Here is a 17085-nt window from a genome sequence, read left to right on the forward strand (position 1 = left end):
AATAATTCCCCCAGAGTTTTATACAGTTTATACTACCAACCAGACGAAAAATCAGTTTTTCTTCATAATGGAATAGAATGAATAAAATGATTGTAACAGTAGGTTTATTAATAAAGAATGCTATTAAATTGGCATGGTTTTCACATGTGAGGGGGAGGGGAAAATAATAGAACCCAAGGATTTTCTAGAACTGAATCTTCCATGATGCTTTAAGGAGACACTATAGGGCCAAGAATACAAATATGCATTCTTGACCCTATAGCATTAAAAACTAATTTTAGGCTTCCAGACCACCTTTACCCACTCAAAAAGGATGAAAATTCACCATTATTACAGCACTGCGTGTGTCTGCCTGCAATGACTCTGCCCCCACCCCGCCTCCTTGGCTGAGATCATCATAAATGACAATCTCAGCCAATCCAAGCATTGGGAGGATAACGCGCATGCATGTCAAAATGCCACACTGCGCCAATCAGCATCTCCTCATAATGCATCTCTATGAGGAAAGCTCAGCGTCTCCTTGCAAAGTTGAATGTAGATACAATATAACACAAAAAAACAACTACTATCTCTTTGCAGAGATGGTGAGTGATACTCTAAAGTGCCTAAACAGAAGAAGCAGCTCAACACAAAAAGTGGAATACCCTTATCCACAGTAAAGTACAAATATAAAAAAAAAGGTATAGACTTTTACCAACAAGTGGAGCGCTATAATAGGTATAAATGATAAGGGGGTACACTCATCCCTCCAGTACAGTGACAATCTTGAAAGTATATATCCAAATGTACATAGAAAACAAAACAGCAAAAAGAAAATATAGTGCAGATGGTTTACAGAATAAGGGTGAGTGATAGTAACAAATGGCTAGAACCACTCACATGGACTGGAGCCTATACGGTATTGGCTCCGTAAGTAACTCCTTTTTGCCTTTGAGGCAGCAACACACCCCTTTGTCCCAAATGGTATTCCTCCGGGGATATAGAGCAAAAAAGAAATAAACCAGATGTGTAGTACTGTATGGAAGATGGATATAATATTGGTGATAATGGTTGTGCTCACTTTAAACAGAGCCTTGGATTCACGGCACTGAGGTTGATTGGTAATATGCTAATTTTGTTGGGATAGCATTCCCCACATGAGGTTCCTGGAGGCTAGAAAGGACTTTTTGGAATGTAGATGCTGAATGTCAGTGCAGTACATTGTGCAGCACTGACCCAGGAAGCACCTCTAGTGGCTGAGTAACTGCCACTAGAGGTGTTCCTATGCAGTAATGTAAACATTACATTAAAAAGCATTCAGGGGCAGGCTAAAGACACCAGAACAACTACATTAAGTTGTTGTTCTGGTTAATATAGTGTCCTTTTAACATTATGGCAGGTGTAAATCTACATCTGGGGATCAATAATTGCCCAACCCTCACACATATGTAACTTAATTATGTTGTATAGATTTTCCTTTAAATATTTTACTACTGTGGTTAATATATAACTGCCATTGTATCCTACAGGCAAAGTGTTATATAACACAACTGATAATGCAGGCTGGTGTTTCTTTGCCCGATGTAATGAGACCTGCCAAGTGGAGAGATATAGTGAAGAATGTGACAATTCTACACAAAAAACCACCACAAGTATTACCGGAAAAACTGTCACTACCAGAACAGCAATCACCACTTCCCAAAAGCCAAGCATTACAACCTCACGTGGCATGAGCACCGCAACATCTCAGACAAAGCATTCTGCTACACCTCCTTTGACATCCAGCACCCCAACATATGAGTGCAGTGCACTAACGCCACCTAGAAAGGTATTGACTTGCCTCTCAATTATATTAACAAACATTTATAATAATCATCAGAAAAAAGGAACAGTGCTTCTTTTTTTATAGAGACTGAGAACACAAACCTCTAGAGTGTTATTGAACTGTTTCTAAGAACTTGTTTATCATAAAAGAAATAGCTTTACATCTTATTACATACATATATGATATAAAATATTGTAATTCTCTACGTTTGGTTATTAAAAGGCAGGAACCCACTAACCCTTTGCCAAGTGGGTTCCATAGCAGCATGGAGGAAATATTTTATTGACAATATTCTAAAATCCAAAATGTTGAATGTTTTTAAATGGTCTATTGTCTTTTACAAAATGTTAATTAGATGCCAGAACTAGCACTGCCAGAACTTAGCTTAACTGACTTAGTTAGGTAAATAATTATTCATTAATTGTCAGGTCCCCTGCCCCCGCGCCGCTCGCGGCGACCTTGCTTACCTCGTCACCGCGAGCAGCATCATCTGGTCCCTGTCTCCAGACTGGCAGTGTGTCTGATGCTGCACGCTCCAGAGCCACCTCCTTATGTGTGTGCTGCACCCGGTCATGAGACCCGGCACACAGTGATGACCTCAGAGACCACAAGGGAGGGAATAAACTCTTCCCACGTGTTGTGGTTAACACTAATTGGAGGTTAGCCAATAAGACAAACCCTGTGTGTACATAAGCTAAAACCTCCCTTGCCTCAGTGCCCGGTGGTGGTCTTTGGTTTACCATTGAGCGTTGCACTTATTTGGATTTCCTGGTTACTGATATTTGGCTTTGTCTCTCGTTATTCTGTCTCTCTCTGTTTCCCTTGATCTCTGCTCGTGTTTTGACTATCCTTTTTGCATAACCCGACCATTCTAAGGATCGGTATTGCAATTCTCTCTACTCTGTCCTGTCTGCGTGTTAGGGTTCCCTAGTGAACGTTACATTAATACTCTGGTCCACAGAGATAGACTGTATACTGTAAAAGTAATATGTCCTGGCTTAAACTGCAAGAGGAGAGAAAAAAAATAAAATCCACTCTCTTCACAGATAAATGAAACCTGGGCTGTAGACCAATGTTACAATGCAACTTGTGTTGGTCAGAACAACATAGATATAAAAAAGATGCAATGCCCACCAGTTAAAAACATTGTCTGCGCCAATCGCTTCCAGCCAAGAAAAACATATGACGAGAGTGGCTGCTGCTATCAAAATCAATGTGAATGTGAGTCCTAATAAATGCATTAAACTGTGTAGAGATTTTATAGAAAATGTTCTGAGACGATGTATAAATGTATGTTTGACTGTTGTGCAAACTAGTATTTTGGGAACCTAATATCAGCTCTCTCCAAGGGTCTAACCAGACTTATATACTTGATAAAAGACTTGATAAAATGAGTGCCTTTGAGATAAGTAATTAGGTATATTTGAAAACTAGAAAATGTTAATTTAACTTCTTGTAAATAATTAAATTATAGTATTAATTTTAATTCTACTGAATGTCCTTTTTTTGTAAACCCAGCCCTGTAGCTAATATGTAACTACCGTATTTCACCGCATAATAGTCACAGATATTATGACTAATTATTTTCTTAAAAATATGGGTGCGACCATTATGTGAAGCTTTATTTTTTTTGCTATATTATATGCAACCATTATGTGTAGCTTTGTTTTGTTTTAACAGTTGTTGATAATACTACATTTGCTGATAACAAAGTTGCTGAAAACATAATATAGTTGCTGAGAATATGCATATTTCCTAATGCATTACATAAAATCTGATGCTGGTCCCTATCTCCCAGTTATGATTCTGATTCCTGTCCTCCTGTTGTTTAAGCTAAGAACATGCACATTATCTAATGAATTACATAGATAAAACGCACTAAAATACAATAAACTGATAGGTAATAAATCCTCTCATAAGTATAAAATCAGCAGGATGTTCGCCATCAGTTTTCAAGAATAAAATTTTGTCTCACAACAAAAACAGCAATGGACAATTTTGTGACTATTAGACTATTGCGATGAATATGATTTGAACCAATTTATGTACTGAAAAACCATGGTGCGACCTTCATGCTGAGGGGACAGTTATGCGGTGAAATACGGTAACTGGACAAGAAAAAAAAGTCTAACATAAATATTCTCTATACTTCCATGGAACTAATCTTTGTTATTTTTATATTTTCAGGTGTTTGCGGTGGTTGGGGAAACTCCCATTACATCACTTTTGATGGTACTTATTATGACTTCTCTGGCCAATGCACCTATGTCCTTGTTCAGCAAATCACACCACGCTTTGACCATTTCCAGATTTATATTGATAACTTCAGTTGTGACCCTGATGATCCAAACTGTGTTAAGACACTCCGGATCATGTACAAGAATGATGTGGTCGTGCTGGAATCCCGAGAGGAGAACCAGAGACCGGAGAGCAAGGTAGCAATTCAGTTTAATGCTATTAATAAACAGTTTCGAATGCAAATAAACAAGAGACAATAGCTTTTTGTTTCCGATACAAATAAACAAGAGACAATAGCTTTTTAATAAGAGCATTTCAAATGTGCACATCTGAAAAAAAAGGACTACATATTAACCCCTTCAGGACATATGATAGAAATATTCCGTCATAATTCCCTTTTATTCCAGAAGTTGTGTCCTTAAGGGGTTAAATAATCTCTGAACAAACAAGATCAGGTGAGTCGTGCGACCATTAATAATCACAACTTAATGTTTCAAAAGCAACTAAATAGGAAAATCAAGTTACCCTTTAACTGACACAACTAAAAGGTTAATTGTATACAGCCAAGGGATGATAACCCAGAAACTATAATTTTATATACCTATTTTCTACTTGTGAAATCGTGTATTTATTGCCCTTCTTCTTAGCACAATACCAAATGTTTCTTACACCAATTCATGCAAGCAGTGTAATTGTGAAATAAATAAGAGTCATTGAAGTCATGTTATATTAGTTGGTTCTTTTATTGAAATATAGCTACACTGTACATTTACACATGATGTGTTGATTTGGGTTCACAACCTATTAAGACTGCAAGGCATTATTACATATTAACATGCTACTTTTGCATCATTTCAGGTATACTTCAACGAGGAAAGGGTGTACCCAACAATAAACAGAAACGGCATTAATATCTCCTTCTCTGGTATCTTTGTGATTGTGGAAATACCAGAGTTGTCCGCCTACATCTCATTTAATGTCATTAGTTTCACTATTAGGTTGCCATTAAACAAGTTTTCAGGGAATACAGAAGGCCATTGTGGTAAGCACCTCATATATATTCATTGTGGCTTATCAATGTCTGGGTATTAAATTAATAGAGAACAAGTTGTGTATCTCATATTATACTAAGTTTCTCCTTTCCTTCTAAAGGCAAGTGTTCCAATAACCGTATTGATGATTGCATACTGCCCAATGGAAAGCTGGCTCCATCTTGTGCACAAATGGCAGGAGAATGGAGTGCACCAGACCAGGATCCATCTACCTGTAGTGCCTCCTCCACCATTGCCCCTTCCACTATAATCCAAACCACATTCCAATTTTCCACAAAGGCATCCACATATTTCTCCACATTGTTATCTAGCCTACCTCCAACAATCTCATCAACAGCTATTCCACTTACAGAACTGTCCACTCTACCATCTACCCATTTTGCACCCACTACTGGGGGGGAAGGGCCCTGCGAGACCCCAGAGCTCTGCTCTCTCATCCTTAGCAGGTACTTACTATTTTTTAATTGTTTGCAAGGTTCAGAGTTAGAACCGTCTAAAAAGTTACAAATTTGGAATCAAGATTGTAAAACACAGGACATTTTGACTACTCATGCGTAGGAATTTCTACATCCGTTTTATATCACTAACTGACTACTATATATGCTTTAGCTATGCATGAAAGTTATTAAGGTCTCCGACAGTCACACACTCAAAACATAAACAATAGCACGAGTTCTAAATACGTCACTTGCTATAATCTCTCTGAATTGCTACCAAACAAAGAATGTGAGGCAGCTCTGAGAGTAAAACTTAATTTCCTTGCTTTCAATAAAGATGTAAGATTAAAATGTACAAAGGTATTCAGGGTTCTTCACTAAAATGAGTATTGTCAGGATTCTAAGTGAGTTTAAAATTCAAGGCTAAAATTACCAGTTTGGCCCTAAATTTGAAATTCATTTCTAATTCACTTTGCATTCTCAACAATTCTCAGTTTAGTAACCAATCCTGTTATTGTCACTCTTAACATGAAAATAACGCTGAGCAGTTTTGCTTTTTCACTAAAAGTTGTTTTTTTTTTTTTTTTTATTAGTGTCTTCAAGCCGTGCCACACAGCTGTGCCCCCTGATCCATTCTTCCAGTCCTGTGTCCATGATGGATGTAACAGGACCGGTGGTGGAATTCTCTGCTCCAGTTTAGAGAGTTATGCCAGAATATGTGCTATACAAGGCATCTGTATAGATTGGAGGAACAGTACTAATGGCATATGTCGTAAGTGCAACATTATCAAACTATAGTTTATTAAAAAAATATGTTAAGGAGATCCTCTAGTCCAAATAGCATATAAAACTGTCTAATGCAAGGCCACCATTCTTTCGGGGATAATTGTTAATTTTTGGATATTATTATTAGTGTAATATTAGTTATAAAGCACCAACATTTCATAACGTGGATAACAGTTGATTGTTGATAGAGATATTCTTGTACATTGCATTAACCTTTTTATTGAACGTATCAAAATTAAAATAAAGGCCACTCTAAGTTTATCTGCATGCTCTATTTAATTGGATTGCATTAAACTTTTCTTATTTTCCCCGCTTGCAGCCAAGAATTGCACCGAAGGTACGGTTTATAAACCATGTGGCGTTCCAACAGAACCTACCTGTAACTCCAGGTGAGTGAGTTCACTGAATTATCCTGAGTATTTAATGGCCGCATTTCCTCATATCCCTTCATGTCTGATTTTACTGTCATTGCAGATACAATGAAATGTTCACACATAACAGCCAGCATGATATTGTTGAAGGATGTTATTGTCCTGAGGGTACTTTCAAATTCAACAAAATTTCGAGCATATGTGTCACCTCTTGTGGTAAGTTACCTTTAACTAAGTAGTTTATATTCAATTTGTTATTTTTTTTTTACCCCATTCTTTTACCAGATTCCTCTGAATTCATAATACTTTTAAAAGATTATAGTAGTGTGATAGGATTAAAAATGACTAAACTTGACCATAGTTCCATAGGCTACATGGCTGGGTAAGAGCAGGTGCTTGACATTCACAAAATCTGTAGATTGACCTGTGCTTTTTTATTTTCTTTTAGGTTGCACTGGCCCAGATGGAATGCCCAGAGAGGTAATTTATTGTGGTCTATATGGAGATTAAATGGGGACTCTACAAAATGTATTTGTCCACCTAGTAACTTTACATCTTTGCTTTATATCCATTGTAGCCAGGAGAAGAATGGGAAAGTAACTGCCAAACATGTCAATGTGATAACCAGACAATGAGTGTGCAGTGTACACCAAAGGTGTGCCCTTCACCTACCCCTAACACTTGCACAGAGGAAGGATCAATGCCAATATCTGTGCCCGACCTTGCCAACCCCTGCTGCATTGTGACAGAATGCAGTAAGTGCTTGACACATTCCTTATTGGCCTGCTGTTGTGGTTTAAATGATAAATGCCTGTGAGACTTAGAGTGTGCGAGTGCTGGTTAGCAACTAAAAACCCAAAAGATTATATAATTTCATATTGGTTAGTAAGTAAGCCACTGCTGAGAATTAACTCTTACCGTTCTACAGGGTGCAACCTCAGCTTGTGTAGAAGTGAGAAGCCTGTTTGTGCACCTGGCACTGAATCTGTACCACATTACAATGAAGGAGCCTGCTGCCCTGCCTACACATGTGGTATGTATTGCAATAATTGCATGTTTTATCATTTCATTACATCTTGTGGGAGATGCTTGCTATGTACGAAATAAAAAGTGTTACTCAAGCTTTAGGTTAACATTTGATGTGTTTCCATCTTCACAGAGCCCAAACCTGTGTGTGTGTATAATGAAACCGAGTACCAGGTAATGCATCTAATGTGTTGTGCCTTCTATTGCATGCAAAGATAGATATCCAGTGAGAAATAAGACTCCCAGTTTGGAGTCAATAAGTAGTTTTTTTCGTCTTCTTTTGGATCAAGAGCAGAAATATCAATATGTAAAAGGCGGAAAATTATGAACCTGTCTTTTTTCAGTCTATATTACTATGTACTTGATAACATAAATGCTTTCATCTTATACAACAAACATTTTTCAACTTGTGAATTTGTGTATATTTTGACCTTCTTCTTAGCCTGGCACCATTGTTCCTTCAACCAACCCATGCGAGCAGTGTAACTGTGAGATCACCATGGAACAGCCTTCCATTTCCTGCACACCACTTGTGTGTCAAATAAAATGCGCAAAGGTAATGGTCTAAATAAGCCACAGATTATGTGGACCACACTGCATGGCTACTATAATGATCTTCATTGTTGACAGAAGTACTACTAAGTGTGAAATGTCTAATGGGTTCTTTCTTTCAGGGTTATGTGTATCAAGACATTCCAGATAAATGCTGCGGAAAGTGTGTACAGACTAACTGTACCATAGATCTTCCAGATAACTCTGTTTATCTGCTGCCGGTAAGCACATTGCATACCATTTGTATATAGGAATGTTAAAAGTAAATAGGAAAGAAAGTGAAATAAAGATAGATAAAAATATAAACTATAAAAAAAAAGCAACAAGGTGTTGGAAATAAGTCATTATAGAAAAAAATTGAGATGGAGGAATATAAATAAAGGAAAAGCGTTAGAAAATATGTGGATGAGAAAGATTTGAAAAGTAAGATACGAAACAAAAGAGCGAATAAAATGGTAGTGTAGTACTAAAGAGATAACTGGCAGATGTAGTGTGTGTGGTGAAAAGGAGAGCATAATTAAAGAGTAAGAGCAATGTAAAGAATTGGGGGAAGATACGTGAATGCTGCTGACAAGCCAAGTGCATAGATAATCAAACTAGCTAATTATGTGCTGTGTCATTACCAGGGAGAGTATGGCGGTGTAAATTGGCATTTTATATAGTAGCATTACATTGAGAAAACAAGATATAAATTTAAAGGTGTCTAGCTACTAACTGAACATGTGAGTGAATAACCAGACCATTAACTAAGGTAATGGCTAAAGTGTTTCTTTGTGTGAATGACGTGTTGAAACTTACTTGATATAAATGAATCAGTGGGCTGTATATTCAGCATTTGAAATAATAATTAATCCAAGGTGGGCAGATACCCATATGTTCGCTATGGCTAAATAACAATTAAGGCCGGCATGTAGATAGTGATATCCTCAGTATGTGAGACAATGAAGTCATTGCATATAGTGGCTCATATTTTCAGTCAATGCGATCAATACATCAATAAATGACCAAGTGTCTCTATAAGGCCAATTGATTTTTCTTCTCAGCCCGGAGAGATCTGGTCACCTCCTGGTGATAACTGCACACATTATGAGTGTGTAAAGAAAAATGACAAGTTGCTACCTGTGGCATCCATAATGTCCTGCCCCCAAATTGACGTGGATAACTGTATCAATGTGAGTATTTACCAAAAGTGTTGTTAGATGTACTATAGTATATTTTGTCTGTGCAAAGGGAATATTTTGAATGTCATTAAAAGCCAACCACTCTGTGTTGGTGGTCCACTAGTTTGTATGTCACGTCGGTTTTCATAGTACCAAGCTTATTTCTAGCAGCTCTTGCATATGTAAGTAGTTATGGTACTTTAGTGCACTGTGTAAGAAAGGCAGATGCATCATTGAAATAATAATACGTTTTGGTGAAGAGAGAGTCAATTATTGCTTGTATCACTAATGTACAGAGGGTTATTGTATGCCTATCCATATTGATATGAAATGTCTAGGAAGTTAAGTCATCTTGTGCCAAATGATCACAGTTTTTACGTTCTCTACTTTTACTTACTTTATTTCAGGGTACAATTAAAATGGATGACACTGGATGCTGTCAGACCTGTAAGCATTGTTAAACATATATATTTTGTTATCATACATTTAACAATTTAGAAGATCAAGAGTGTTGTGACCAATACCAGTTAAATTTGTTAATAGCTGTTTGGGACTTAAGCTAGGGACCTTTTTTTCCCCATGTACCCTCTCTAAGATTGTCACAGCATTTTCATGGTATACCGTATATACTCGAGTATAAGCCGAGTTTTTCAGCACATTTTTTGTGCTAAAAAACCCCAACTCGGCTTATACTCGAGTCAATAGTCTGTATTATGGCAATTTGCATTGCCATAATACAGACAGGGGCTGTGGGGGCTGCAGAGAGCGTTACTTACCTGTCCTGCAGCTCCTGTCAGCTCTCTCCTCCTCCGCGCCGTCCGTTCAGCACCTCGGTCAGCTCCCAGTGTAAATCTCGCGAGAGCCGCGGCTCTCGCGAGACTTACACTGGGAGCTGACAGAGGGAGCTGTACGGACGGCGAGGAGGAGGAGAGAGCTGACAGGAGCTGCAGGACAGGTAAGTTACATCTCTCTGCAGCCCCCACAGCCCCCACTGAACTACCAATGCTGGACCACCAGGGAGTAAGAGCCCCCCTCCCTGCCATATATCAAGCAGGGAGGGGGGACGAAAAAAAATAATAATAATAAAATAAAAAATAAGATGAATAATAATTAAAAAAATATATTAAAATAATTATAAAAAAATAAAATAAATAAATAAAAAAATAATTAAATTGCCCACCCCCACCACTGCAACACACACACACACTGGATTCATACACACACACACTGCACACATACACACACTGCACTCATACACACACTGCACTCACACACACACACTGCACTCACACACACTGCATTCATACACACACACTGCACTCATACACACACACTGCATTCATACACACACTGCATTCATACACACACACTGCATTTATACACACATACTGCACTCATACACGCACACTGCACTCATATACACACACTGCACTCATATACACACACTGCACTCATACACACACACACTGCACTCATACACACGCTGCACTCATACACACACGCTGCACTCATACACACACGCTGCACTCATACACACACTGCATTCATACACACACACTGCATTCATACACACACACTGCACTCATACACACACTGCACTCATACACACACTGCACTCATACACACACACAAACTGCACTCATACACACGCTGCACTCACACACGCTGCATTCATACACACACTGCATTCATACACACACTGCATTCATACACACACACTGCATTCATACACACACACTGCATTCATACACACACACTGCATTCATTATACACACACTGTAAATAAATATTCAGTTAATATATTTTTTTTAGGATCTAATTTTATTTAGAAATTTACCAGTAGCTGCTGCATTTCCCACCCTAGTCTTATACTCGAGTCAATAAGTTTTCCCAGTTTTTTGGGGTAAAATTAGGGGCCTCGGCTTATATTCGGGTCGGCTTATACTCGAGTATATACGGTAATTATACGAGCTGAATCCAGGCAGTTATTTTTCTGTTTAGTAGAGTCGTAAATCTAAATTGTCATAATTTCCCCTTGCAATAGTTCCTATATCTACTGAAATGCTGTACAATGCATGTTCAACTCCTAAATTACTTCAGCCTTCCCCAACTCTATGACATTGGCCTCCGCTGTGTTTTTTCACATTCCTGAACTCTCTATTAAGTAACTTCCTCTAGATTCCCCATCCCTGCTCTGTCACAAGACATCAGTCTTAACATTTCTCTCATTTATTCAAAGGTGTCCAACAACCCACAAAGTGTCAGAAAATAAAAACCGAAAGCATCGTCCTTCAAGATGGCTGCAAGTCCCTTTCCCCAGTGACAATGTCTTACTGCTCGGGCAATTGTGCCAGTTCCTCCAAGTAAGTCACTGCAAATATGGGACTAAAAGAACATCCCCAACATTCTCTCAATTCTTTCGGTTTTAAGAGTTTTATTTTCCCATATTATTGATATTGTAGGGGAAAACTCTGCATAACTGAGATACGAATACATCATCTCTTTAAAGTTACAACATACTAAAAACAGCATGGAATTACAAATGTAGTTTAATAGCCAACTCATACTAAGGAGGGTGTAGTTGTACTTTAAAATTAAAATGTAAAGATATCTCCAGGGAACAGACTTGATTTTTCTCTACTGTTTTAATTATTTTAGCACTGTATAAGGTAAACTTATTAAACGAGCAAGTAGAGAATTGACAAGTTTATTAAAAATAATAGACCAAAAAAAGCCAAGCTGGAAAATCTCTTGACAGTAGTCCACAACTCTTAGTTTAGTGAATTAATCCATACTTTCTTTATGTACACAAGGCTTCATGCAATCACTTACCCCATCTTCTCTACAGATATTCGGAAACTGCACAGACCATGGAGCACCAGTGTAGCTGTTGCCAGGAAACTCAAACGGAAAAAGTGACCATCGACTTAAGTTGTCCCACTGGTGTAACCAAGAAATATTCCTTTATAAATGTCATCAGTTGTGCCTGTGTCGATACCCACTGCTAGGAATATGAGACAAGAGACAAAATAAGTAGTGAAGATAATAACCAGTAAAACACATCTAAGGAAAAGAATGTTAAGCCCAAATAACAAAAGCAGACTCTCGAAAGAGAGAAGCAATAGATATACAAGGCAAACTTATAACACATTCTCCTTGCTAGTGAGCGATAGTCAGGGATAATGTAAGTTACACAAAAATATACTGAAATTAAACCTAAGGCACCTTTAAATGAGAACGTAAGTTATTTGAGCAACTCATATCCTAACAGCAATTAGATTATGCTGAGTCACAACTGAAGTTTGCAAACTGGTTTAAACCAAATTTAGAAATTATCTTAATTTTATTCTGTGTCTGAAATGTTCATTACCTGTGATATATATTTAAAAAAGAAAAAATCAATTAAATAAATGTTAAGCAAGTTAATAAAGCGTGTGTCGTTGTCTTTGTTGATATATACGGATGACTCCGGTTCAGGTGACAACATTGACATAACAGTTTCATTGACATAAATAGTTGCAACCATCAGGCCGGTATAGGCCCTATTAAAAGCTGTTAACAGAGTTCCCAGTGAAAGGACAGTTCTGCAAAGAAAACAAAAGCTACTGGAGCAAACAACTGTAATAATTGTACACAAAATGCCACCATATTAAAGCATATAGACTTTATTAAATGTTAGGGTTGCAATCTTTTTTTTATTTATTTTGTTAAATACCGGCTATGTAAATTTGCATAATTAATTATATATGCGTGACATCACAGGACACGACGTACATAAAAGAATGAGAACACTTGGAAGGAGAAAAATCCCTAAATCACTAATAAACTACTTATAATGTTTGTACATTGACTGTCTGTATAGCATTGTATATGTAAGGCAGTGTATATATATATACTGTCTGTATGAGTGTGTGTGTAGTAGTGTGTGTGTGTGTGTGTGTGTGTATACAGTGAGGGGAAAAAGTATTTGATCCCCTGCTGATTTTGAATGTTTGCCCACTGACAAAGAAATGACCAGTATATAATTTTTATTATTAATATTATTGCCATTTATATAGCGCCATCAGATTCCGTAGCGCTTTACAATATTTTGAGAGGGGGGATGTAACTATAAATAGGACAATTACAAGAAAACGTACAGGAACAATAGGTTGAAGAGGACCCTGCTCAAACAAGCTTACAGACTATAGGAGGTGGAGTATTAGAAACGTTAGGACAGGAAATATCAAATAGGGTGGGAGTGAAGCAGAGCTGGAGGAGATAGTAAAGCACTGTCCTATAGGAGAGAGCAAGAGACAGGTATGTAAGGTAGAGATTACTCTGGGAGACCATAAGCTTTGGGTTTTAAGGCCCTTCTTAAATGATTGAAGACTAGGGGAGAGTCTGATGGCAGTAGGCAGGCAATTCCATAGGAAAGGAGCCGTCCGCGAGAGGTCCTGCAAGCGCGAGTAGGCCGTACGGGTGCGAGCAGCGGTCAGGAGGTGGTCACGGGCAGAGCGGAGGGAACAAGGAGGGGCATACCTATGGCTCAGTGAAGAGATATAAGAGGGGCTAGAATTGTTCAGTGCTTTAAATGTATGGGTTAGCACTTTGAATTGACTCCTATAGTATACAGGGAGCCAATGTAAGGGCTGGCAGAGGGGTGAGGTGTGAGAGGACCGACTAGAGAGGAAAATCAGTCTAGCTGCAGCATTCATTACAGACTGTAGCGGGGCAATACGGCTTTTGGGGAGACCAATCAAAAGAGGGTTACAGTAATCCATGAGGGAAATTACTAGAGCATGGACAAGCTCCTTGGTAGCATCTTGTGTAAGAAAGGGGCGGATGCGGGCTATGTTTTTGAGTTGGAACCTACAGCACTTGGCAACAAACTGGATGTGAGACTCAAAGGTGAGACCAGAGTAAAGTATGACGCCAAGACAGCGTGCTTGCAGAGATGGACTTATGTGGATATCACTGACTTGAAGGGAGAGCGAGAGAGGAGGATCAGTATTAGGAGGGGGAAAGAAAATTTACCATTTATGACAACTCGTTGTACTCTATCCTTAAGCCAATGTTCTACCCAAGAACAAGAATATTCATCTAGACCAATTTCTTTTAGTTTGAAGACTAACCTATTGTGAGGAACCGTATCAAATGCCTTGGCAAAATCCAAGTAGATCACATCCACTGCAACACCCTGATCTATATTTCTACTTACTTCTTCGTAGAATGCAATTACGTTAGTTTGACATGACCTATGTTTCATAAAACCATGCTGATTATTGCTAATAACACAGTTCTTCCCAATGAATTCCTGAATATTATCCCTTAATAGCCGTTCAAATAATTTCCCAGCCACAGAAGTTAAGCTCACAGGTCTATAATTTCCAGGCAAGGATTTTGAACCCTTTTTGAATATAGGAACAACATCTGCCTTCCTCCAATCCTCCGGTACAATACCTGAAACAAAATAATCTTGAAAAATTAAATACAGAGGTTCACTTATTTCCCCACTTAGCTCCTTAAGTACTCGTGGGTGGATACCGTCAGACCCCGGAGCTTTATTTACATTAATTTTCTTTAATAGCTGTAGCACCTTGTCTCGAGTTATCCAATCACAAGTTATCTGCAAATTTGTTGCAGCAATCATTTGCATATCTCTTACCATCCTCATTAATATATACTGAAGAAAAATAGTTATTTAAAATTTCTGCCTTTTCCTGGTCTTCATTGACTAACAGACCCATCTCTGTTTTCAGTGTACCTACACTTTCATTTTTTGTTTTTTTAGAATTAATGTACTTGAAAAAATGTTTGGGGTTGGTTTTGCATTCTTTGGCTATCAATTTCTCATTTCTAGTTTAGCCACTTTAATTGCCCTTTTGCAAGTATTATTGGCTTCCTTATGTATTAAGGCCGTTTGGCCTGTATTTGTGGGAGGGGCTTAAATTAATTCACTCCCCTATATAAGGGACACCCCTTACCTGACTCATATCACTTGAGGTCAGCATCAGAATGATTTCCACTTCCGGGTCATCCAGACGCCATTTTACCTGATTACTCCATGAGGTTTTCTAAGCAGAGCTGTGTCAGGAATCCAGCCACAGGCTTTTCCGGCCTACCACCTTCTTTCTTCAATCCATCACCGTGGATGGTGTCCAAGTGACTCACAAACTGTAAGTCGACCTACCCGTTACGCCAGGCATCAGTCCCACGGCACCATGCACGGGTCAGGTCCTCACTTTACGGCTGCATTTTGTCTAAGTCTGTTCTAAAACCATTGCAAGTTCATTCGTTTAAACCCCCTACCGGTCATTTGGTGTACTACAGGCTTTTCAGACATTATTGCATTTCATGTACAAACCATCGAACCACTGCATTTTCGCCTACACACTGACCCCTACCGGTCATTCAGTGTACTACAGGCTTCTCAGACATTATTGCATTTCATGTAAAAACCAACCAACCACCGCATTTTTCACCTACACACTGACCCCTATTGGTCATTTGGTGTACTACAGGCGTCTTAGACGTTTTTTGCATTTTCATGTACAAACCAATAAACCACTGCATTTTCACCTATACACTGACCCCTACCGGTTTTTGGTATACTACAGGCTTCTTAGACATTATCGCATTTTATGTACAAACCATCGAACCACTGCATTTTCGCCTACATACTGACCCCTACTGGTCATTTGGTGTACTACATGCTTCTCAGACATTATTGCATTTCATGTACAAATCAACGAACAACTGCATTTTCGCCTACACACTGACCCCTACTGGTCTTTTGGTGTACTAAAGGCTTCTTAGATATTATCGCATTTCATGTACAAATCAACGAACCACTGCATTTGCGCCTACACACTGACCCCTACCGGTTATTCGGTGTACTAAAGGCTTCTCAAGACATTATTGCATTTCATGTACAAACCAACAAACCACTGCATTTTTCACTTACACACTGACCCCTATCAGTCATTTGGTGTACTACAGGCTTCTCAGACATTATTGCTTTTCATGTACAAAACAATAAACCACTGCATTTTCACCTACACACTGACCCCTACCAGTCATTCAGTGTACTACAGGCTTCTCAGACATTATTGCATTTCATGTACAAACCAACTAACCATGGCATTTTCACCTACATGCTGACCCCTACCGGTCAATCGGTATACTACAGGCTTCTCAGACTTTATTTCACTTCATAAGCAAACAAACTAACTACAGCATTTTCGCTTTTATACTGACTCCTATCTGTCAAACGGTAGGATTAACCCCTTAAGGACATATGACATGTGTGACATGTAATGATGGGGTTTTTTTATTCCAGAAGTTTGGTCCTTAAGGGGTTAAAGGGTATTTTAACATACAATCAGCATTTCTGACCCCTACTGGTCAACAGCAAAACTGTCTTCACATGTCATATACAATTTACCAGCCAATATAAATTACACATAAGATTGTTCTAAACATAACCATAAACCATAAATTAAACTCCAGCATGGGCTCAACTTCAGGTTTAATTCACAATAATTTACATTTCACATCAAGACCAACAGTGGTTCTATCAACACTGCCACCTACAGGAAATGGAACACTCTGCTATAGTATGCAGAAACCAGGAGCTAACCTATGATACTGGCTGAGTGTGATAAATGGTAAGGGATT

General features: G+C 38.4%; 1 protein-coding gene across 1 annotated transcript in view; it reads left to right on the plus strand.

The window, feature by feature from the left end:
* Positions 1–12842, plus strand: part of LOC134578532 (mucin-5AC-like) — a 56272-nt gene extending 43430 nt beyond the window's left edge. Inside the window, exons 33-50 of the mRNA XM_063437513.1 lie at positions 1509–1807; positions 2851–3025; positions 3992–4239; positions 4901–5084; positions 5195–5540; positions 6125–6303; positions 6637–6706; positions 6792–6904; positions 7137–7168; positions 7266–7443; positions 7617–7721; positions 7848–7888; positions 8157–8270; positions 8389–8487; positions 9310–9438; positions 9834–9873; positions 11666–11789; positions 12275–12842. Of these exons, the coding sequence (XP_063293583.1) occupies positions 1509–1807; positions 2851–3025; positions 3992–4239; positions 4901–5084; positions 5195–5540; positions 6125–6303; positions 6637–6706; positions 6792–6904; positions 7137–7168; positions 7266–7443; positions 7617–7721; positions 7848–7888; positions 8157–8270; positions 8389–8487; positions 9310–9438; positions 9834–9873; positions 11666–11789; positions 12275–12434 (2636 nt within the window). The 3' untranslated portion in view covers positions 12435–12842. The remainder of the gene's footprint in view (positions 1–1508; positions 1808–2850; positions 3026–3991; positions 4240–4900; positions 5085–5194; positions 5541–6124; positions 6304–6636; positions 6707–6791; positions 6905–7136; positions 7169–7265; positions 7444–7616; positions 7722–7847; positions 7889–8156; positions 8271–8388; positions 8488–9309; positions 9439–9833; positions 9874–11665; positions 11790–12274) is intronic.
* The last annotated feature ends 4243 nt before the right edge of the window (positions 12843–17085 follow it).

Source organism: Pelobates fuscus, chromosome 12 (assembly GCF_036172605.1).
Source record: "Pelobates fuscus isolate aPelFus1 chromosome 12, aPelFus1.pri, whole genome shotgun sequence".
NCBI classification, from domain to species: Eukaryota; Metazoa; Chordata; class Amphibia; order Anura; family Pelobatidae; genus Pelobates; species Pelobates fuscus.